Source organism: Thalassophryne amazonica, chromosome 7, assembly GCF_902500255.1.
Source record: "Thalassophryne amazonica chromosome 7, fThaAma1.1, whole genome shotgun sequence".
In the NCBI taxonomy this organism is placed as follows: Eukaryota; Metazoa; Chordata; class Actinopteri; order Batrachoidiformes; family Batrachoididae; genus Thalassophryne; species Thalassophryne amazonica.
This window is the reverse complement of record NC_047109.1, coordinates 76323711-76347669: the sequence shown is the minus strand read 5'-3', so window position 1 is coordinate 76347669 and position 23959 is coordinate 76323711. Positions and strand designations below refer to the sequence as shown.

The following is a 23959-nucleotide window of genomic DNA, read 5'->3' as shown; positions in this document are numbered from 1 at the left end:
CAATATTTGAGGGAAATGGTGATAATTGTGTATGTGGAAAAGTTTTAGATCTTTGAGTTCATCTCATACAAAATGGGAGCAAAACCAAAAGTGTTGTGTTTATATTTTTGTTGAGTGTGTGTGTGTGTGTGTGTGTGTGTGTGTGTGTGTGTGTGTGTGTGTGTGTGTGTGTGTGTGTGTGTGTATATATATATATATATATATATATATATATATATATATATGTATATAATCTATGTTGTGAAAAACGTTTGCTCAGTGCTTTTAGCTTCCTTTTGGTTAATTTGTGTTAATGTTTATCAGAGGTTTTACGTCAAAGAGAATGAAAAAGAAGGGAAACATGGCAAACATTATTTTCTTGGTGTGATTTGGATCCTGGACAATGCAACTGAAGATCATTTGTACATTTGTGATAAAAAATACTTTCATCACCTTTAATTGGTTTAAAACAGATGTTTGGTCTGGATAAAACTTAATGAACACTATCAGATTTTTTATTTTAGCTTCTTTTTTAAAGAACTGTACATGTTTTAGAAGTTTTAGTGTTCCAATGTTGTACTTTATACAATGTAATCAATAAAGGATTTTCTCACATTTCTGTGCTCATAAAATCACTTTGCCAGGAAAACAATAAGTTTTTCTTTGACCTAAAAAACACACCATTTAATATTACGTGAGAACTCACCAAAGTTGTGCTTTGGGTCTTACGTTTTCACTTATGTTGATTCCAGTCAGTAAATCCAGGATTATTTTAAAATAACAAACAAATGACACACAGTGAAGTTGAGTAAATGTCTCAATATGCGTCTTAAGCAAGACCCATGAATAGCTGTGTAAAAAGCAAAACAAAACAAAACAAAAAATCAGTTTGTAAATTAATGCTTACACCTTAGAGGTTGCATCAGCGTGTGCTTGCACGCGCTCCGTCCCTTCACATGGCTCCTCAATCTTTTCACCTTCTTTCCAGCCAACTCGGGATTACTGGTCTGCACATAATCTTCTGCTCAAAATCACAGAGCAGTTTTTTCCAAAATCTCTAATCTTTCCTCCTCTTAGCTCTTGGGTTGGTCTGTGCATCTTTGCAGAGACTGTTTCATTGAACGTGAAAACTGTAAGAGGACAGAGACCAGACTGAAAAAAATTAATGTCCTGCTGAGACATTATATTGTACTTTTTCTCTAAAGGACAGCATGTGTGCACAAACAGTATCAGGCACTTAAAAAACACCCAGAACATGTGCAAGTCCTGAATTGTGCATGTTCTGCAGGTTTCCATTTTGATAAGTAGCATGAATAGTCTCAGAGTCAAACTGGAAAACAAAAAAGTCCAGCATGTCTCTCTGCTGCTCCTGAGTATTTACCAGGATTGAGACAGCGTCTTTCCTTTCTCAATTTTGGCTGTTAGCAAGGTGAATCCACATGGTCCACGGCCCCCTCCATCTCGTCCATCTCTCTCTCACAGTCTTCACAACCCTCTGGTCCACAGCCACCTAATAAAACCAGTGTTGGCACATCCCCGTTTCCCACTCCGACTACGTTGCCGTTTGGTGCCCATGCCACATCAATCATCCCATCTGGGCATTGCAGTAGGCCGCTGATGGAGTAGAATCCGACCCCTGGAACAGACTCATTGTAAGAAGGGGCTTGAGTGGTGGCTTGAGCTTCTTCCATGTGAAGCCTCTGCCTGCGGCGAAGTTCAATGATGGTTTTTGTATAAGAGTTAAGTGTTACCACGGCAGCACCCATACAGCAACTGAAGGATACCCAGGCAAGCCTAAGAGCAGAGGGGATTGAAACATGATATTTGAAGAGCAGAACAACCAGTAACATGTCAGTCACCAGTATCTTATGTACATGGAAGGAGTAGAGAAGCTTGAATCTTCGACTGGACTGGGTTGCTTGATGCGATGATGTTTCGCTTCAAATCGCGAAGCTTCCTCAGCTGAAATTCTTGCTCTGGTAGTCTGACTTCTGTCTTGACTCTTGCAGTTTTTCCCCTACTCCTGCTAAATAAGGGAGAGACACTCCTCTTCTTCTTGGCTCCGTCTCTTTTCTGTCTGGTCTCTTTGTCTCTTTGTCATCAGGAGAGTCGTCAGGAGAGGCATCAGTCCCATCGTTATGAGGGACAGCTGCCCTGTCATTAGGAGGGTGCTAACTAGAGCACAATAAGTGCTAATAAGAGCAATTGTTTAGTCACAAGCCTATAGCAGTCTGCCTCTCAGTAGGAGGGGTCTGATTAGGTTTAAAACAACAGCTTTTGTGGCTTCTGTTATTCTTCTCTACAAGAGTGAAGACAGAAGTCAGACTACCAGAGCAAGAATTTTAGCTGAAGAAACGTCGGTGATTTGAAGTGAAACGTCCTTGCGTCAAGCAACCCAGTCCAGTTGAAGGTTCAAGCTTCTCTACTATGGAAACAACCTGGACAACTGAGAGCCTTCACAGATACATGGAAGGAGTACAAAATAATCACTTACGCAAATGACCATCCGTAGTCCCAGGACTGAGGTCTCCAGTCTTTGGGGCCTACAATTACTGCCATCTGAAATACAGTGGTGTACATCATGTGTGCCACCATCCCAAGGAGACCTGCACAGTGAGATCAACAAGTATACATGACAAGATGAAGAGGGTTCAGAAAGTATGATGAGAAAGGTTATATGGGGTTTTAAACAGCCAGATTCACTAACAACAATAAAAATATAAAATCATACCCAGAAATTAAGGCATTTTTAAATACATGCACATGAGGCTGAAAAAAATTGACCTTGATCGTTGACCTATCATAACCAAAACCATATCACATCAGAATCAGAATCAAATTTATTGTCAAGTTCTCACAAGGAATTTGATCTGGTGTTATTGGTGCATAACAACAATAATAAAAAAGAAAAAGAAAAAACACTTCTGTGAGAAGTACAAGAGTCGGCCACAATCTTCCTTGCTCGCATCAGGGCCCTGGAGGAACACAGGTCCTGTAGGGATGGCAGATTGCATTCAAACACCTCCTATCCATCGGCTGATGTACGAGGTCTGTCAATAAAGTATAGGTCCATTTTATTTTTTTCAAAAACTATATGGATTTCATTCATATGTTTTTACGTCAGACATGCTTGAACCCTCATGCACATGCGTGAGTTTTTCCACGCCTGTCCGTGACGTCATTCGCCTGTGAGCACTCCTTGTGGGAGGAGTCGTCCAGCCCCTCGTCGGAATTCCTTTGTCTGAGAAGTTGCTGAGAGACTGGCGCTTTGTTTGATCAAAATTTTTTCTAAACCTGTGAGACACATTGAAGTGGACACGGTTCGAAAAATTAAGCTGGTTTTCGGTGAAAATTTTAACGGCTGATGAGAGATTTTGAGGTGATACTGTCGCTTTAAGGACTTCCCACGGTGCGAGACGTCGTGCAGCACTCCCAGGCGCCGTCGTCAGCCTGTTTCAAGCTGAAAACCTCCACATTTCAGGCTCTATTGATCCAGGAAGCCTGAAATGTGGCGTTTTTCAGCTTGAAACAGGCTGACGACGGCGCCTGAGAGCGCTGCGCGACGTCTCGCACCGTGGGAAGTCCTTAAAGCGACAGTATCACCTCAAAATCTCTCATCAGCTGTTAAAATTTTCACCGAAAACCAGCTTAATTTTTCGAACCATGTCCACTTCGATGTGTCTCACAGGTTTAGAAAAAACTTTGATCAAACAAAGCGCCAGTCTCTCAGCAACTTCTCAGACAAAGGAATTCCGACGAGGGGCTGGACGACTCCTCCCACAAGGAGTGCTCACAGGCGAATGACGTCACCGACAGGCGTGGAAAAACTCACGCATGCGCACGAGGGTTCAAGCATGTCTGACGTAAAAACATATGAATGAAATCCATATAGTTTTTGAAAAAAATAAAAAGGACCTATACTTTATTGACAGACCTCGTATAAGCCAGGGTGATCAAAACTGTATTAGGTCCAGTTTTTTTTTTTTTTTTTGTCAAACTATTTATGGCCTCTGAAAATTGAGGGACTGATACTATAATTTGATAAACATTTCTCTAACTGTTTGTTCCCCTACTCTGCCAAGGTCCTTTGGCAGATTTCTGTTGTGTGGGCCGCTGAAGAGGAGGTACTGCTGGCTCACCACCACCAGATGGCGCCCTGCTTGGAGTGCGGGCTTCAAGCACAAGAGGGCGCCAGAACCACTGGGAGTGACAGCCGTCAATCATCCTCAACACCAGCTGTCACTCATTCATCTCATCATCATCATCACCATAAAGGCCGGACGGCGACTCCACCTCCTCGCCGAGAAATCTCCTACGATTCGAGGTAAACTTCTCTGCTGTGATTATTGCGAATAATAATCTGATCTGTTTTGCAGCTGTTTTTCCTGTTGGTATTCCTTATCTGGGATTTTTGGCGTTTGGTGTGGCTGCGACGACTTCGCCTCACACCCCAAAACCGATAAGTGGTAAACAGGAGCTGCACGTGTGTATGATTGGAGGTGGAGGTTCTCCCTCCAAGAGGAATCATTAATCAAGGTTGCTGGGTGTGAGGATTCACACTCACCACCTTCTGTTTCTGTCTGCCAGCAGTACCAGGGCCGACAACGGAGGACAGAGACCACCTGGGGACTCAGGGCTTGGCGGCTTCGGTGTTCTTCAGGCCGTTGGTGGTAGAAGCGGTGTGGGCCCCGGCTCTTCGTTCATCCGAGGTCTCCTATCTTCAAGCCTGCCCGCAGTCCTCTTGTGTATGATTGGCAGCACTCTTGTTTATATTACGTTGTGTTCTTGTGCAACATTAAATTGTTACTCCTTCTCTTATCCATTGTCCGTTCATTTGCGCCCCCTGTTGTGGGTCCGTGTTACGACACCTTCCCAACAGGATTTCTCGGCCATTCGTCATGGATCCCGAGGGGCGTCAACCACAGCTTGAACAGCCAATGGGAGAACAAGGAGCGCAGGCGTCAGCAGGAGGCGTGGTAAGTGATCTGCAGCAAATCCTTACCGCTTTCACTGCTCAGTTACAGCTGGTAACTGAGCAAAATGCAATCCTTAATCAGAGGATGGAGGCTCTCACCGCCAGAGTGGAAGCACGCGAGTCGAGCGTCGCTGCAGTGTCTCCTCCTGCTGGCCCGGGGCCTAATGTAGATGTTCCACTGGCCGTTCAACTACCCCCCCCACCGTCCCCTGAAGCTTACATAAGTCCTCCTGAACCGTACGGAGGCTGTGTGGAAACGTGCGCAGACTTCTTGATGCAGTGTTCGCTCGTTTTTGCACAGCGTCCAGTCATGTACGCAGCAGACGCCACCCGGGTGGCTTATGTAATTAATCTGCTTCGAGGTGAGGCACGCGCTTGGGCTACAGCGCTCTGGGAACAGCAGTCATGGCTTCTGATGTCATACGCTGGGTTTATACGGGAATTCAAACAGGTGTTTGATCATCCCAACAGAGGCGAGACCGCCTCGACCGTGCTGCTGTCACTGAGACAGGGGCGTCGGAGCGCAGCTGATTACGCTGTCGACTTCCGCATCGCGGCTGCGAGGTCGGGTTGGAATGACGTTGCGCTCCGCGCTGCCTTCATAAGCGGACTGTCTCCAGTACTGAAGGAGCATTTACTGGCTAAGGACGAACCACAGACTTTCGACGGGCTTGTCACTCTGGTTATACGCTTAGACAACCGCTTGAATGAACACCGTCGGGAGCAGGCCGGGGGGCGTGGCCGGGCACAAGCCGTCCCTCTCTCTTCCGGGTCTGAAAGGGTGACGTAGTCCCCACGCTCCATTGCCAGTGGGCTCCGTGTGGCAACAGCTCCCCCTGCTGACGAAGCTATGGACACGAGCAGGGCTAAAGTGAGATCAGATATCAGACAAAGGAGACTGGCCCGCGGGGAATGTTTTTACTGTGGCTCATGTGAACACATGTTAAAGGACTGCCCCAAACGGTCAAACACCAACGCCCGTCCTTAGAAACTGGGCTAAGGGTGGGCCATAACATGTGCACGGGAAGACCCCGCAAATCAGCACGAATCCCAGTGTTAATCCTGAGTGATTTTGGGTTTTCCTTGGATGGTGAAGCACAATCCCCGGATCGATTGGCCGTCTGGGGTCGTGGTGCAGTGGAGCGAAACCTGCCACCGGGAGTGTTTAGGATCCTCGGTTCCCCCCGGAATCACGGCTAAGGAGGAGGTTAAAACCCCTCCCAATCTGACGGCGGTGCCAGGGGAGTACCATGATCTGGCTGACGTCTTCAGCAAAGATCTGGCGCTCACCCTTCCACCGCACCGACCGTACGATTGCGCCATTGATTTGATTCCGGACGTTGAGTACCCGTCCAGTAGACTGTACAACCTCTCAAGTCAGGAACGCGAATCAATGGAGACCTACATCCGGGACTCCTTGGCCGCCGGGTTGATCCGGAACTCCACCTCCCCGATGGGTGCTGGTTTCTTTTTTGTGGGCAAGAAAGACGGCGGACTTCGTCCATGCATCGATTACAGGGGATTGAACGAGATCACGGTTCGCAATCGATACCCATTGCCCCTCTTGGATTCGGTGTTCACACCCCTGCATGGAGCCAAAATATTCACGAAACTCGATCTTAGGAATGCGTACCACCTAGTTCGGATCCGGAAGGGAGACGAATGGAAGACGGCATTTAACACCCCGTTAGGTCATTTTGAGTACCTAGTCATGCCGTTCGGCCTCACTAATGCCCCCGCGACGTTCCAAGCCTTGGTTAATGACGTCTTGCGGGACTTCCTGCACCGGTTTGTCTTCGTATATCTGGATGATATACTCATCTTTTCCCCGGATCCTGAGACCCATGTCCGACATGTACGTCAGGTCCTACAGCGGTTGTTAGAAAACCGGCTGTTTGTGAAAGGCGAGAAGTGTGAGTTTCACCGCACTTCTCTGTCCTTCTTGGGGTTTATCATCTCCTCCAACTCCGTCGCCCCGGATCCGGCCAAGGTTGCGGCGGTGAGGGATTGGCCCCAACCAAAGAGCCGTAGGAAGCTGCAACAGTTCCTCGGCTTCGCAAACTTCTACAGGAGGTTCATTAAGGGTTACAGTCAGGTTGCTAGCCCCCTGACCGCCCTGACCTCCACTAAAGTCCCATTCACCTGGTCGGACCGGTGCGAAGCCGCGTTTAGGGAGTTGAAACGCAGATTTTCATCTGCTCCAGTTCTGGTGCAGCCTGATCCTACTCGCCAGTTTGTAGTGGAGGTGGACGCCTCAGACTCAGGAATAGGAGCCGTGCTGTCCCAGAGCGGGGAGTCCGATAAGGTTCTCCATCCTTGTGCCTACTATTCCCGCAGGTTGACCCCCGCTGAACGGAATTATGACGTGGGCAATCGAGAACTCCTCGCGGTGAAGGAGGCTCTAGAGGAGTGGAGACACCTGTTGGAGGGAGCTACGGGGCCTTTCACGGTTTTTACGGACCACCGGAACCTGGAGTACATCCGGACCGCCAAGCGGCTGAACCCCAGGCAAGCCCGCTGGTCCCTGTTCTACGCGCGCTTTGACTTCCGGATCACCTACCGCCCCGGGACCAAGAATCAACGATCCGATGCATTGTCCCGGGTGCACGAAGAGGAAGCCAAGGCCGAGTTGTCGGACCCCATCGACACCATCCTTCCCGAGTCCACTGTCGTGGCCACCCTCACCTGGGACGTGGAGGAGATCGTCCGGGAGGCCCAGGCAAAGAACCCGGACCCAGGAGACGGTCCGAAGAACAGACTCTACGTCCCACCAGAGGCTAGGGCTGCCGTCTTGGACTTCTGCCACGGATCCAAGCTCTCCTGTCATCCTGGAGTGCGTAGGACCGTGGCAGTAGTCCAGCAGCGCTTCTGGTGGGCGTCACTGGAAGCCGACGTCCGGGACTACGTCCAGGCCTGCACCACCTGTGCCAGGGGCAAGGCGGACCATCGCAAGACCAGGGGCCTACTCCAACCCCTGCCTGTGCCTCATCGCCCCTGGTCCCACATCGGCCTGGACTTCGTCACGGGCCTCCCGCCGTCCCAGGGCAACACCGCCATACTGACGATAGTGGACCGGTTCTCCAAGGCGGCCCACTTCGTGGCCCTCCCGAAGCTCCCGACGGCCCAGGAGACGGCAGACCTCCTGGTCCACCACGTCGTGCGTCTGCATGGGATACCGTCGGACATCGTCTCGGATCGTGGTCCCCAGTTTTCCTCGCAAGTCTGGAGGAGTTTTTGTAAGGAGCTGGGGGCCACCGTGCGTCTCTCGTCCGGGTATCACCCACAGACGAACGGCCAGGCAGAGCGGGCGAACCAGGACCTTGAACAGGCTCTTCGTTGTGTCACCTCCACTCACCCGGCGGCCTGGAGTAACCATCTGGCCTGGATCGAGTACGCTCACAACAGCCAAGTATCCTCTGCCACCGGCCTCTCCCCCTTTGAAGCGTGTCTGGGCTACCAGCCCCCGTTATTCCCACTTGTGGAGGGAGAGGTCGGGGTACCCTCGGTCCAGGCCCACCTGCGGAGGTGCCGCCGGGTGTGGCGGACCGCCCGCTCTGCCCTGTTGCAGGCCCGGACGAGGGCCAAGGCCCATGCAGATCGCCGGCGTTCCCCGGCCCCTACATACCAACCAGGGCAGGAGGTGTGGCTATCCACCAAGGATATCCCGCTCCAGGTGACATCCCACAAACTCAAGGACCGCTTCATCGGGCCGTTCCCCATCGCCAAGATCCTCAGTCCGGCCGCAGTGAAGCTAACACTCCTGGCTTCACTGCGGATCCATCCGGTTTTTCATGTTTCCAAACTCAAGCCATACCACACCTCACCGCTCTGCACCCCCGGACCCGACCCACCTCCTGCCCGGATCATCGACGGGGAGCCGGCATGGACTGTTCGTCGGCTCCTGGACGTCCGTCGGAAGGGTCGGGGTTTTCAGTACTTGGTGGACTGGGAGGGTTACGGACCCGAAGAACGCTCCTGGGTGAAGAGGAGCTTCATCCTGGACCCGGCCCTTCTGGTCGATTTCCACCACCGACACCCGGACAAGCCTGGTCGGGCGCCAGGAGGCGCCCGTTGAGGGGGGGGTCCTGTTGTGTGGGCCGCTGAAGAGGAGGTACTGCTGGCTCACCACCACAAGATGGCGCCCTGCTTGGAGTGCGGGCTTCAAGCACAAGAGGGCGCCAGAACCACTGGGAGTGACAGCCGTCAATCATCCTCAACACCAGCTGTCACTCATTCATCTCATCATCATCATCACCATAAAGGCCGGACGGCGACTCCACCTCCTCGCCGAGAAATCTCCTACGATTCGAGGTAAACTTCTCTGCTGTGATTATTGCGAATAATAATCTGATCTGTTTTGCAGCTGTTTTTCCTGTTGGTATTCCTTATCTGGGATTTTTGGCGTTTGGTGTGACTGCGACGACTTCGCCTCACACCCCAAAACCGATAAGTGGTAAACAGGAGCTGCACGTGTGTATGATTGGAGGTGGAGGTTCTCCCTCCAAGAGGAATCATTAATCAAGGTTGCTGGGTGTGAGGATTCACACTCACCACCTTCTGTTTCTGTCTGCCAGCAGTACCAGGGTCGACAACGGAGGACAGAGACCACCTGGGGACTCAGGGCTTGGCGGCTTCGGTGTTCTTCAGGCCGTTGGTGGTAGAAGCGGTGTGGGCCCCGGCTCTTCGTTCATCCGAGGTCTCCTATCTTCAAGCCTGCCCGCAGTCCTCTTGTGTATGATTGGCAGCACTCTTGTTTATATTACGTTGTGTTCTTGTGCAACATTAAATTGTTACTCCTTCTCTTATCCATTGTCCGTTCATTTGCGCCCCCTGTTGTGGGTCCGTGTTACGACACCTTCCCAACAATTTCCACCCAGTTTTATTTGGATTTCCCTTAAAGGGATTGTTTTGACAAAGGTCAAAGGATAAAACTTGGATTTTACACTCATATATCCAACAAACATGGTGCACATATGGAGGTGAGAATTGCCCAGGCAAGATTAAATTTCCCAAAGGTGAATCATCGTCCCCAAGCTCATGTCTGCCTCTCTGTTCATTGGCCTATTCCTGCCAGGTCCTTTTAGTGATTTCTATACCAAACCTGTATGTCAATAAAGGTTGACCTTAAAATTTCCCTTAAAATGTAGGTGGCACCAAAAAAATGTGCACAATTAAGCAATAAAATGATTAAATGTTTATATTTAAAAAAAAATCCTCAACAATAAAAATCAATGATAAGTGCACAGGTGAAGGATAAACAACAGCTGTCTGAAGCCTGCGCTCTATTTCAGCTCTCAGCCGCAACCATATTGTTGGTGCATCATCACCAGAAAGGCACCTGGTGATTCAAGTCCAAATCAACTGTAAACATCGAGGAGGTCGAGCCGTTTTCAGACAATTCTTTTTTTTTTTCTCGTGTGGAGCTTCTTTTTTTTTTTTTTTTAAAGTCCAGTCTGCAGTTGATTCTGAAGCAGCTGTGGAGGACACAGCCTTATGGTTTTGAGCCTTATTTAGACCACAATAAGTGAGACTAAACCTTGGAGGAAAACCTTCAGTCTGACAACAGTGATGATATTGGCAGAGTTCAGAACACAGAATGGTTATTATAAAATAAATAAATAAATAATGCAGGCGATTTCAGCATGCAGATGATAAACCTTTTGTTCCCAGCCCTGTGGTCATAATCGACCGATAATTTTTTTTTCCAACTTTATTTATTGAATGTTCTTCTTTTAACAGACAAAACCCAATGTGCAGTAAAGCAAAATAGCTGATAGCTTATACATTTAGTGCACATTCTTCCTGTTCCAACTGCATGTCAACAACCACCCCAACCACCTCTCAAACCCAAAGTCCAAACAAACACACATACACACTCCCATGAACAAAATGTAGTATAACAGACAGTCATAACAATATGGAGGAAAAAGGTGGGGAGAAAAGAAGAAAAGAAAAAGAAAGAAAAAAACAGTAATAATATAATCTAATCATCTTCCATGTCATAAATAACATTCAAAGAATCAATATAATGCAAAAATGGATTTAATGTGTCATGAATGACTTTTCTGAGCCATAAAGCAAAAGCTTTAATTGTTTTTTGCTTTAGATTATACAGTAAGCTTCCAAGTTTCCAATTTAACAAAATCAGCCTACGGGCCAGCAATGTGGTGAATGCCAAGGTCCATTTAAATGCTTTTGGCAGACGTGCAACAGGGGGAATACCAAAAATTGCAGATAAGGAGTTTGGAACGATCACACACTGATAGGCTCTGCTCAAAACATTGAAAATATATTCCCAGAAAGACCCTAGTTTTGGACACAGCCAAAACACATGCAGATGATTTGAAGGTGACAAATTACATCCTGGATTTTAGTGGTGCGCAGTTCAAAATCCAAATATTTATCTCTTCATTAACTGCACACCAGGAAAGGATAAATTTCGAACTGTTGTTTAATTTAAATCTTAAATACTCCAAAAAAACATTACTTATAGTGTCACCTCCACTTTAAAGAATTCATTTTGGAAAAAGGTCATGGAATTTGATTTTCAACACAATTTTGACCAAATGCAGCACATCCAAATGTATATCATTTGAGTGATGATCAAGGTCATTTGACTCAAATGTCTCATTGCTGTAGCTCTTACTTTGTTCATGCCCTTGGGTACTATTGGCTAGTTTGTACAACCCCAATTCCAGTAAAGTTTGGACGTTGTGTGAAATGTAAATAAAAATAGAATACAATGATTTGCAAATCATTTTCAACCTATATTGTACCAAATGCACCACAAAGACAAGATATTTAATGTTCAAACTTTATTGTTTTTGGATTAATATTTGCTCATTTTGAAATGGACGCCTGCAACACATTTCAAAAAAGCTGGGACAGTGGTATGTTTATCACTGTGTTACATCACCTTTCCTTCTAACAACGCTCAATAAGTGTTTTGGAACTGAGGACACTCATGATTGGGTATAAAAGGAGCAATCCAAAAAGTCTCAGCCATTCACAAGCAACGATGGGGCAAGGATCACCACTTTGTGAACAACTGCATGAAAAAATAGTCCAACAGTTTAAGAACAATGTTTCAAGTTTTAATTTAGTGATTCCATCATCTACAGTCCATAATATTGTGACCATAGGACCTTTGTGGCTGGGACGGCGGTGGGATCGAACCCGGACAGCTCGCACTAAAGACCATTCCTCTACCAGGTCAGCCAAAGAGGAATTCCCCCTTAGCCAAGTTAAGACCCGGGACCTTCATCCCACTACAATATAATCAGAAGATTCAGAGAATCTGGAGAACTTTCTACATGTAAGCGGCAAGGCCGAAAACCAACATTGAATGCCCGTGACCTTCGATCCTTCAGGCGGCACTGCATTAAAAATCGACATCATTGTGTAAAGGATCTTACTGCTTGGGCTTAGAAAACCACTGTCAGTTAACACAGTTTGTCGCTACATCTACAAGTGCAAGTTAAAACTCTACCATGCAAAGCGATAGCCATACATCAACAACATCCAGAAACACCGCCACCTTCTCTGGACCCGAGCTCATTTAAAATGGACAGACACAAAGTGGAAAAGTGTGCTGTGGTCTGATGAGCCCACATTTCAAATTGTTTTTGGAAATCATGGATGTTGTGTCCTCCAGACAAAAGAGGAAAAAGACCATCCAGATTGTTACCAGCGCAAAGTTCAAAAGTCAGCATCTGTGATGGTATGGGGTGTGTTAGTGCCCATGGCATGGGCAACTTACACATCTGTGATGGCACCATCCAGGTTTTGGTGCAACACATGCTGCCATCCAAGCAACATCTTTTTCAGGGACGTCCCTGCTTATTTCAGCAAGACAATGCCAAGACACATTATGCAAGTGTCTCAACAGCGTGGCTTCATAGTAAAAGACTGCGGGCACTAGACTGGCCTGCCTGCAGTCCAAACCTGTTGCCCATTGAAAATATGTGGCGCATTATGAAGCGCAAAATACAACAACGGAGACCCCGGACTGTTGAACAACTGAAGTCATACATCAAGCAAGAATGGGAAAGAATTCCACCTACAAAGCTTCAACAATTAGTGTCCTCAGTTCCCAAATGCTTATTGAGTGTTGTTAGAAGAAAAAGTGATGTAACACAGTGATAAACATAACACTGTCCCAGCTTTTTTGAAACGTGTTGCAGGTATCCATTTCAAAATGAGCAAATATTTGCACAAAAACAATAAACGTTATCAGTTTGAACATTAAAAGTCTTTTTACATTTTACACAACATCCCAACTTCATTGGAATTGGGGTTGTATAAAAATGGTCGGAAATTTTGTAAAACCCCTTGAATTAAAACTGAAAGTCTGCAATACTGTAGCAACACATCTTGATGGCTTCATTCCAACTCCATTGTGGTGCTGCACAGAGCCAAAACTATAAAAATTGTGACTCTACAAACATTTATGGACCTGATTAAGTGCATAGCCCCACCTTAGGAGATAAAGGTCTGTATGTAGAGAACAAGACTGCAGTAATGTGAACACAAAGGGACAGGAGAGGAAAACATTGTGGGGTGGATATTAAATTTTTTGACTGCATTAGTGCAAATTATCTAGACTAGACAGGCCAAAATGTTAAAACAGCACCTCAAAAGAAGAAAGCCAGAAAAAGACTGAGCTCACCCGACAGTACGGTACACATGGCTGCGTAGGCGTTGATTTTTAGTGAGTACATCCCCTTATGGCAGCACAAGACTTCCAGCCACATCAATAAGAAGCCCATCCCCAGCAGGCCGATGTAGGTAAACTCTGAAACAACCGACAGCCACAGCACCGCTGCAGCACAGACCAAAACATTAATACTGTGTAAAAAGAAAGAATTACAACACACTTCTGTGTCAGACACACTGAGACTCACCCTGTGTCTCCCCAGGAGTTAAATCTATGAAACTGCGGCACTTCTCCCCTGAACAAAAAACCCAACCATTCTTACTACTATTTAAATAAATACAACATTTACAATGATATTAGGACCAGGTCCAAGGGTAGAGGCTTTTGAGCTTCTGCTTTGTAGTCTCACCATCGGTGTCCTTCTCACAGCTTTCCCAGAAGCCTGTGTGGAAGTATCTGAAAGCGTACTTGTCTTCTCCAGTCTCCCAGATGTAGTGGACTGCGTTGGCCAGCTGTCTCTGTCTGATCTTAGCCAGCTCTTCCCTCCTGGCGGGAGACAGCGTGCGGTTGAATGGGTTCTGTGTGGGACTCTCTGTGTGGCAGCACAAGAACATGACAGACAGGAGAAAAAAAGTTTTTTTTTTTTTTTTTTAGAGCTGTTGTTGATATTTTAATCTTTTTTCATTGTCAATTGTGGGTGCCATAAATACCTGTAGTCATATGCTGAATGCAATTTGATAGCCTCGTTACATTTTTCAAGTTGAGCTTGTTTGTAATTGGGCAGCGCAGTCTCGTTTGAGGGCGGGCACTAAAGGGGTAAAATATGACGCATATGACAAAATTTCTCTACTTCCAGAGACAGAAACACGGGACTCTCTCTTAGATTTTGGGCAAATTACATCCAAAGAAAGTGAAAATATAAAGAAAAAGTAGCGATGTGGTGGAAAGTGGACATGTGTTGAGATTGGTTTATGACCCGGAGCTCAAACGTGTCGAGGCAGTTTTGCAGGCAAGAGAACGTAGCTACTCTGGTTAGCTGTGCAGGCTAACACTTACCGACACAACCTCTCCCATTCGCCTGGTCTTCCCTTCTCCACTAGGAACCAAAAAAACTGAACTTTTCAGGACTGCTTTGGTGATTGCAGCCGAATACAAAACAGTACACCATTTTTCCATGTGAAGTTATGCTGTGTATATATTGCGCAACAGAACGGCTGTCCCCATAAGTGGTCAAATCCCGCAAATCACGCAGGGTTCAAATGAGACTGCGCTGCCCTATTCCAGAACCGACACCACCAAATGAGCCATGTGTTATAACCTGTGATGCACACTGTGTTTTTATATGCAAATAATTTACTTGAGGGTGTGTCTACATCCATTCATGGCTAAAGATGGAAGTGGACAGCAGGATTGTGCATGTGCATACTATTTCAAGATGACTGAAATTTATACGGGGACCATGCATACACACGAGTTTATAACAGTGGTAAAAAGAATGTCTATGCACATTTCTGCCTTTGCACTTTGAGCAGTGGTTTGTTTTACAATTGAGACCTCAAGTGTTGTAAAAGAGATTGTTTGTTGTATAAAAAAAAAAAAAAGAAGAAGAAGAAGAATAAAAATTCCATAGACTGCAAGGTGATGCATCCTTTAAAAAAATCTGTTTGTGCCTGTTGTATTAATTATTTAAAGGTAAAGGAACTTTTACTTGGCACGCCTCTTCCTCTGAAGGAGGTGCTGGAACAATATAATGGATTAACAGTCAGATAATACTCTGATATGAGCTTCCATAACATACAGTATGTCACAGAACTCTAAAACAGGCTATTTCAGGACTAGTTTTGCTTTTCGGAAGCATTTCTACAAGGGCAGAGAATTGTTTGATTTTGAGGATATTTAATATGTAACACCCAGCCATATTTTGCATCCTATAATCCCTTTTAAGGTCCTACAAATGACCAACAATGTATTGGTGCAATGGAGTCAGTGCGCAGAGAACAAGAGCAATCAGAGAATTCTGACGTCCATCAAGGGTCGAAGAAGACTCAGATTAACAGATATGTGATTCACATCATGACCAAAATCAAGGTGTTGATAAAGAATTGGTGGAGGTGTGGGTGCTCCACTCGCTCACATCGCTTAATTCTTGTGTTTATACAGTTACTGTGTTTTCGGGCTCAGCTTACCTCTCGTAATAATCTTGAACAACACTTAAAAACTGAAGGACAAACTCACTTTACATGAAGTGGCAGTTGCTTTGTAAGTGCTCTCTCTATTGTAAAATGCTTTGAGCATCTGATACAGATGGAAAAGCGCTATATAAATGCAGTCCATTTACCATTTAGAGAGCTTAATGTTTCTGTTCATTGACAATATGTGATCAGGTGACATCTTTGTGGCAGGGTCACGGCGGAGGGGGGTTCCAACACCAGATTGCTTGTATTTGAGACCAAGGCTCTGTTAGGTCAGCCAAAGAGGAATTCAAACCACTCAAGCCAGGAGGAACAGCTTTTCAATCTGGATTTCACCTTGTTACATATGCTGTCTGTCAAGTTACATATTCCTTCGCAACTTTACGATGTTGTCTTGGACATTATTTACAATCTTGTCTTTTAGGGGTAAATGATGTCAATGATTTCCGGCATCCAACAGCACATGAAATAGTGTAAACATAGTAATTTTGCTAATAATCCAACAGATTTATAGATATAGCAAAACCCACAGCACACAATATGTAACTTGCCCCACACGAAGCACAAAATGTCTCGATCTGTGTTTTGGGTCAATCAAAGGCGCATATAGATCCTTCCGCAGAGCGCCACTAGGGTCATCCGACCATAATGTCATTCACCTTGTGCCCTATTACCAACGTCTCTTTAAGAGAGTCAAAGCAGAGAGACGCACAGCGCCTGTGTGGAACGTAGATTCCATTCAGTGCCTCCAGGAGTGCCTTGATTGCACAGATTGGGATGATTTTAAAGACAATTGCAAAGATCTTGACGAACTTACAGAAACTGTGTCTGCCTACATCTCGTTTTGTGAAAACATAACTATCCCTTGCAGATCATTTCGTTCCTTCTCAAACAACAAATTCTGGTTCTCTAAAGATGTTAGAGACTCAGTAATACAGAGAAATAAATGCTTTGAAGGAGGGGATATGTCTATGTATCACATATTGCAGAAAGAAGTGCAAAGTCTTTTTACTTCTGGAAATCTACGTTCATCTTGGAAGGGAATGAAATCTATGTTAGGAATGGAATCAAAATCAAGCTCTGGTGTTCTGAGCACTAACTTGTTTCCTTCAGATGTGGTCTTTGCAAATGAATTGAATACTTTTTATAATCGATTTAATGTCCTGAATTTTAATCATAAAACGTGTGTCCTTCAGAATGATGAGCCCAGTAATATTAACTTATCCATTGATAGAGGTGTGGTCCTTAAGCACCTTAAAAGTGTTAAAGAAAGGACAAGTTCAGGGCCTGATGGTACTGGGGGAAGGGTACTTAAAAACTGTGCAGAGCAATTGACTGATATATTCTGCCACATCTTTTCTTGTTCAATGGAACTTCGCAAAGTACCCTCCCTTTGGAAATCCTCAACAATTGTTCCAATACCAAAAAACAAGTCACCTAAAGAACCGAACAATTACAGGCCTATAGCACTAACATCTCTTCTTATGAAGACTTTTGAGAAAATTGTGAAAGAGGAGCTTTTAAGACAAACACAGGGAGTGTTAGACCCACTCCAGTTCGCATACAGATCTGGAAGGGGCGTGGATGATGCGATCTCCACTCTACTTAATCTGGCTTTGCAGCATCTTGAAGGTGCAAATACCTTTATTCGGATGTTGTTTATTGATTTCTCCTCTGCTTTTAACTGCATACAACCACATGTATTGGCAGAGCGATTAAGAGACATGAACATTGATGTTGGCCTAATTTTATGGATTATTGACTTTTTAACAAACAGATCGCAGAGAGTCAGAGTTAATGAAACTCTCTCCGATGCTGTTGTATCATCCACTGGAGTCCCTCAGGGCTGCATTTTATCTCCTTTGTTGTTTGTTCTTTATACTAATCTCTGTCAAAGCCAACATGATAATCATCACATCATAAAATATGCAGATGATTCAGTTATCCTGTCCCTTCTGTACGGTGATGACTCCACAGACCATAGCTTGGTCTTACTGGACTTTTTAGAGTGGTACCATTCATCCTCTCTCTATATAAATGTGGACAAAACTAAAGAAATGCACATTGATTTCAGGAAAACACCACCTGTTCTGAATCAAATGTCCATTGATGGGAAGCCCATAGATGTTGTTGAGAATTATAAGTATCTGGGCACTCAAATTGACAATAAATTATCTTTTGAATTGCAGGTTAATGCAGTGTGCAGTATAGCGCATCAAAGAATGCACCTGCGAAAACTTAGGAATTACAACGTAGATGGTGTCTTCATGAAAATGTTCTACAGTTGCTTTGTGAAGTCTGTATTAACCTTTTCCTTCCTGTGTTGGCTCAACTTATTGAACCTTAAGAATCGCAACCGTCTTTGTAATATTGTCAAGGAATGCGGTAAAATTACAGGAACTCAGTGTACGGACATCATGGACCTTTTTAAAACAAGGGTTGTGTCAAAAGCCAAGAAAATTATGGCGGATTCGGCACACCCTCTGCACTCACAATTTAAGTTTCTGCCCTTGGGCAGACGCCTGGCAGAACCAACAGACTAAAAAACTCTTTTATTCCCACAGCCATTGCTCTCCTAAATAACACCTAAGGACTCACTGTTGTACTTAAGTCTACACTGACTTGCACCTTATTTTTCTTGGTTTTTGTTTTGTATATTTATTCTGCTGTGTTTTTATGAACTTTTATGATGTGGTTTTATGAATGCAATTTTTACTGCTGACTGCACCTGAATTGCCCCCATGGGGACTAAATAAACGATCAAATCAAATCAAATCACTTAGTAAAGACATACTGTGAAAGTGGCAAACGTAGACACATTCAGTGGCATTCATGTCAACACCTGGGAAGAGCTTATAGAGTCATGAGGACAATGAACAGAGGTAGTGATGGCTGTACTCTTGCAGGAGAGCAATGGTTGAAGTCTTTAAAGTTCCGGTGCTTCCCATCTTACTGTACTTACTGAGGAGCCGTGCGTACTGCCGGAATGACTTTGTGTCAAATGGTTACTTAGGGAGACTCGGATGAGGAGAATCACTTGCATTGTGATGGAACATCAGCTATGATATTGTGATCATGTGGCATGTATCTCTGGGCATGATCCAAAATGCAGGTGCCTCAATAAAGGACCCCAGCTACTAGTGAAAGCCAAAGGGACACCCACATTTGACATGGTTGCAGCAGATGGCTACAGTACTTTTGAGAGTGGGGATGGACCTCGTCTGCCTTGGTGGTTGCCATCCAAGAGCCAAGGCAAATCCATGGTGTAGTGGATACACCAATGTACATTCTCAGACCTGACATCATTAGAAGAGTCACCACCCTACCACACTTGGCCACTGTGACTATGAAATCCCAGAGCTATCTCAAAGGGCTAATCTAAAAGACCAAGATAAGTTCTACAAAAAAAATTAACCACAACAAAGCATGTGGAAGCACAGTATCTTTTTGGATGAATGCCATGACAGTACCTGTGGTGTACGGCTCACTGTTGTTCTGGCCACAGTTCTTCATCTTGACAGGTGAGAGGCAGAGGGGCTTGACCACCTTGTGAGTACCCTCACACCAGTAGGATGTGCAAAGAGCCAGTATGGAGAAGGCCAAAGCCAGTGTGGTCAGGGTCAGGGAGAGCAGGGAGCGAGCGCGCCGGGACATACGCTCCAGCATGGCCACACGGTGGGGTGGGGTGGGGGGTGGGTGGGTTGCGTGTGAGTAGAGAGAAAGCAGGGGTCGTGCATGCAAGACAAATGGGTCAGCAGGTGGATCTGAGGGAGGAGAACAGGTGTGATTCTGGGTGATAATGAGTTACCAGGTTGAAGTGGAAACCAAAAACACAATAAACATAGGAGAAAAAAAGAAGGTGAAGAAAGGAGCTGAAGCACAGAGGGAGCACACGGAGCTCCGTTGATGTGGATGCATGTAGAACATAGTAATCAAAACGAAGGAGGTATTTATGGGCAGCTTCACTGTGGCGTTTGAATAATCAGTGCTGCCATATTCTGAAGACACTACTGTCACAAAGCACTAATACAGAAAAAGCTTTAGGTTATTTTAAATTACTTCAAATTATCACCACAGATTGAAAGAATTAAAACAAAATACAAGACAAAGGAGAGTAACAATGAAATGAAGTAAGTGACCAGATTACAAAAAGGCCGCAGCCAAACTGCCCGAATGGTGATGGTCATTTTACTGAATCTTCTTGCCGAGAGTAGGACTCATTTCTGAGGTCACTGTGTCCTCTGGCTGACCTTCACGAAGATGGAACATCTCCTGTGGTCCACATGAATGAGTCCCTGCTCCCTGATTAAGAGACTCAGACTCCCACCCTGTTCATCCCTGCTGGACCCTGAAAAGAAAACAACACCATGGATTCATTTATTTTTAAAACAGAATTACAGGCAAGATAGACAACTAAATTATTTGTTTTCATAGGATTTCTGTGTTGGCCTTGCTTCAGATGTATTTGTGTGTGAAAAATGTTGTGATGCATCTGAACCACTGATGTTTACTGAACTGCAGAGTCTAATTCTCTGTTTGCAAAGACAATTTATTTGCAAGCTGAATGGGTCTGGTTTACCAGCCTACAAGCTACAGGGCTAACCAACTCCAGACTCGGATGCACACATAAAGACACACATTGCGCAATCAGTTTTCTGAATAAGAACCAAAACTATAAAAGGATCAAATATGATGTGCCCTGACACCTTTGTGGCTGGCAGGATTCCATTAAAAGCTCCAAATTGTAAATAATTTTCATTTCATTTTTAAAATCTGTACAAAAAGTAGTATATCCAAAGGCGACTTCCTCGGGATGTGTTGATTGGATAAATTTTTACGAAAATTAATGTGCAAAACGGTCTTCACAGGATCCTTCAAATCTTTATAAAGTATGCAGGTCCTCATATTTTAAGCATGTTTTGCAGAGCAATAGATTGTTATAAATAATCAATCACCTTATCACAATGTGTGGATGAGTAATTTGAAAGCCAACTGGTGATCTGAAAAGATGATCCTCATAATACACTAGTATTTTCACTGAGACTACCTCCTTTAGGGCCCCTTCACACATAACACGATTGAAGCCAACTAGTGCATGAAGGAGGAACTGCATGCCATTTGTGAAAAATCTGAGCCGCCTCCAACGCCTCGTACACCTGTCGCTACAATTATTCATGCACACCAGTGGCAAAAGACAGAGTGTGCCCTGTAAGAGCCCATTCAATCCCTCTCGGGGCAGATGTCAGACAAATTCCAGGTGACACACATGAACATCCAACACCGCTCCCTTGGCACTTAGAAAATGTGTAGCCATTCGCGCTGTCAGCACGAAAACAGTCAGCAGACAATTACTTTCGAGCTGGATGTGAAATTTGTCTAAGTGCCCCCACAAGTGTGGCGTTGCAAAGCAACACACGTGGCATGCATGTGTTTGCATGTGTGCCTGTGTGTCCCCCCCCACAACACATATGTACGTGTGTGTTTCGCGCACCCCCACTTCATAAAATGCTAAAATGTATGCAGACATGATCACACGAGGGCCGCACAGCCAGGTCTGATTGCACACAGCATGGCAAGTCGCCTCCCAGCTGCTGACCAGAGACTCACTGACAGGGCTGGACTGGGGAAATTTTTCAGGCCGGACATTTTTAACCAAGACCAGGCCACCACTAGGTATCGAAGGGGGAAAAAATTAAGCCTGCTGTGACAGTGTGGTTTTTTTTTTTTTTTTGGTCCCTTAACTGATCAATGTGCACCAGGAGACACATACATTTTAACACTATAAGAAGCATTATGAAAAGTTCTCCCAAAATACAGTTATCATAGGCTTATCAAAAGTACGATCTATTGACAGTAGGTCACATTACTTTTTAGACATAATAAGCCGTCATTTCATTCAGCCTTGTTACTTAAATTTAGAAATAGAAATTATATAAAAACATTTGTTATAGAAATACTGTAGGCTATACTATAAATAATATATCATTACTTGTGTGATACAATTCATCATATAAAGCAAGAAATGACTGGATGACTGGACCAGTGACTGGATACAAAGGTTGAACTTTTGAAACTGCAATACACAAAAAGGCCACAAGATGGAGACAGTTGTCTATCTCACTACAAGCTACAAGTAACATCAAGGATTTATTTTATTACCAATTTGTGTTGCTAATCAACTTAGAGAATGACTCTCAATTTAAAGTAAAATGTTAGGTATGTGAAATTATGCCAGGACTTGGGAAAATACATTTTAGACAGGGACGCCGTTATACCACGCCACCGCACTGCAGGCTGTGCAAAACAGCATACTTCGTATGACCGACGCACGACCGTCACACAAATAGAATAAAGAATAAAGAAACAACCTGGTGGCGGCAGCATGGTAGCTAGCCATGCACACCATTTGCACAGACTACATTGCCAGGCTAGGTTACGTGACTGGCAGAGTTAGCACGAACGAAAATAATATCCAACCTTAATTCATATCTGAGTGACCCAGTTAGACAGCACTTTACTTCGGACCAGAAGATCAGAATGTCTCTCTCACACACAGATGTCTGATTTATGAACAAGTTAGGTTGCTGTTCATCAATTAATAGCTGAAGTTAACCTTCACTTACCATCATGGCCGTAGTGGTCCCCGCCTCACTTTATAGTCACCCTTTCTTGACTTCAATGAAAATATATACTTGTTTTATAAAAAGTAAAATAAAGACCTCTTTCTTGACCTCATATTTAACTGTTGACAGCACTGTAACAGTAAAACTTGTAATTTCTAACCTACATTGTTAATAAATGTAACTATTAAATTCTTTCTAACATTTTTCTAACATTTAAATTTTCTCTAAACATTTTACTTGTCGAAATTATTATTATTTTAAGTAGTATTAGTAGTTGTAGTAAAAAAAAGACTTCAAAACTGGACCTTTAATCTAGGGGTGTTGTGAGGGGGGGACATCCTTGCCCCACGCCCCCATTCCATCTGGATTCACCCCTGCTTTGGTGTTTGAGCACAAAGAATGGATAACATTTATTTATGCAGAAAACATGACCAGATTTACAGGTCAGAAAGTTTTATTGCGTTTTCACATCATGTGGTCCTCAGAAAGAGAGTTTAGGTGCATTTGAGTGGAAAATAGTGTTAGTTGTTGACACGTCGCGGAGGATCAGCTGTTTTAACGTGCAGATACTGAGCGGCTCAGCTCAGAATTCAAAATAAAGGAGAAAAAAAAAGCATAAAATGTCTTTGTAAAACTCAGTGCAGGTGTGCTGTTGTCACTGCGCATTAAGAGGTGACGACGAGTTGTAGCTGCTACAAAAAACAAAAAAACAAAAAACAAAACAAAACAAAACGCGGATGAAAAGCTCACAGCTCGCTTTACTTCGTAAAAAAAAAAAAAAAAAAAAAAAAAAAAAAAAAATCCGCAGGCCAGTAGGCCATCAGGCCAGCGGGCAAACGCCCAGTGTGCAATACTATCAGTCCAGCAGTGCTCACTGACAGCTACAAATGACAGCTCGGTGGCACACGATGTGTCACATTAAAAACACGGAGAGCACAGCAAGGACAGGTATATTAATAAGTACTACACAACTTACATACACAATTACATAACAAATAACTAAAACACAATGATCACATAACAGAAGAGTGACATGTTGGTGTGTGCGCTGAACTGACATTTGGCGTGGCTACCGACAGAAGCAGCTGTTCAGATCTCGGCCCCAACCAGTCCCAGCAGAAGACTGCCCCTCCCTGAGCCTGGTTCTGCTGGAGGTTTCTTCCTGTTAAAAGGAATTTTTCCTTCCCACTGTCGCCAAGTGCTTGCTCACAGGGGGTCATTTTGACCGTTGGGGTTTTTCCGTAATTATTGTATGGCTTTGCCTTACAATATAAAGCTCCTTGGAGCAACTGTTTGTTGTGATTTGGCGCTATATAAATAAAATTGATTTGATTTGATCTGGTTCTGGACATCCCAGCTGGGGAACATGTATACTGTGTTTTGAAGGACATGAACTGTCCACTGTGACGCGCGTCTGCTTGCTGTCCTCATGTGGACATACATAAAAACATATATTGCTGTTGTGACCGGCTGCAGTGAGCGAGTGCACGGCGTACATTGACAGGCTGTGAAATGGACGTGAGCTCTGTTCCAT

The 23959-nt window shown here is 44.7% G+C and overlaps 1 protein-coding gene across 1 annotated transcript; it reads right to left on the bottom strand.

Annotated features, from left to right (window-relative positions):
* Positions 1 to 1256: 1256 nt before the first annotated feature.
* Positions 1257 to 19482, bottom strand: si:ch211-149k23.9 (germ cell-specific gene 1-like protein). The gene is made up of 6 exons (XM_034174602.1): positions 19273 to 19482; positions 14020 to 14202; positions 13858 to 13905; positions 13623 to 13775; positions 2474 to 2585; positions 1257 to 1773 (listed from the first exon to the last, which is right to left on the bottom strand). The coding sequence occupies exons 1-6, from the start codon at positions 19466 to 19468 to the stop codon at positions 1401 to 1403; spliced, it is 1065 nt and encodes a 354-aa protein (XP_034030493.1). The 5' UTR covers positions 19469 to 19482; the 3' UTR covers positions 1257 to 1400.
* Positions 19483 to 23959: the final 4477 nt, after the last annotated feature.

Excerpts from the sequence above, each read along its gene's own strand:
- si:ch211-149k23.9 (XM_034174602.1), bottom strand. The coding sequence starts at position 19,468 with ATGCTGGAGCGTATGTCCCGGCGCGCTCGCTCCCTGCTCTCCCTGACC. Across the intron at positions 14,203-19,272 it reads CAGTGAGCCGTACACCACAG|AGAGTCCCACACAGAACCCA; the intron begins GTACTGTCATGG and ends GCTGCCACACAG. Across the intron at positions 13,906-14,019 it reads CTGTGAGAAGGACACCGATG|GGGAGAAGTGCCGCAGTTTC; the intron begins GTGAGACTACAA and ends TTTTTTGTTCAG.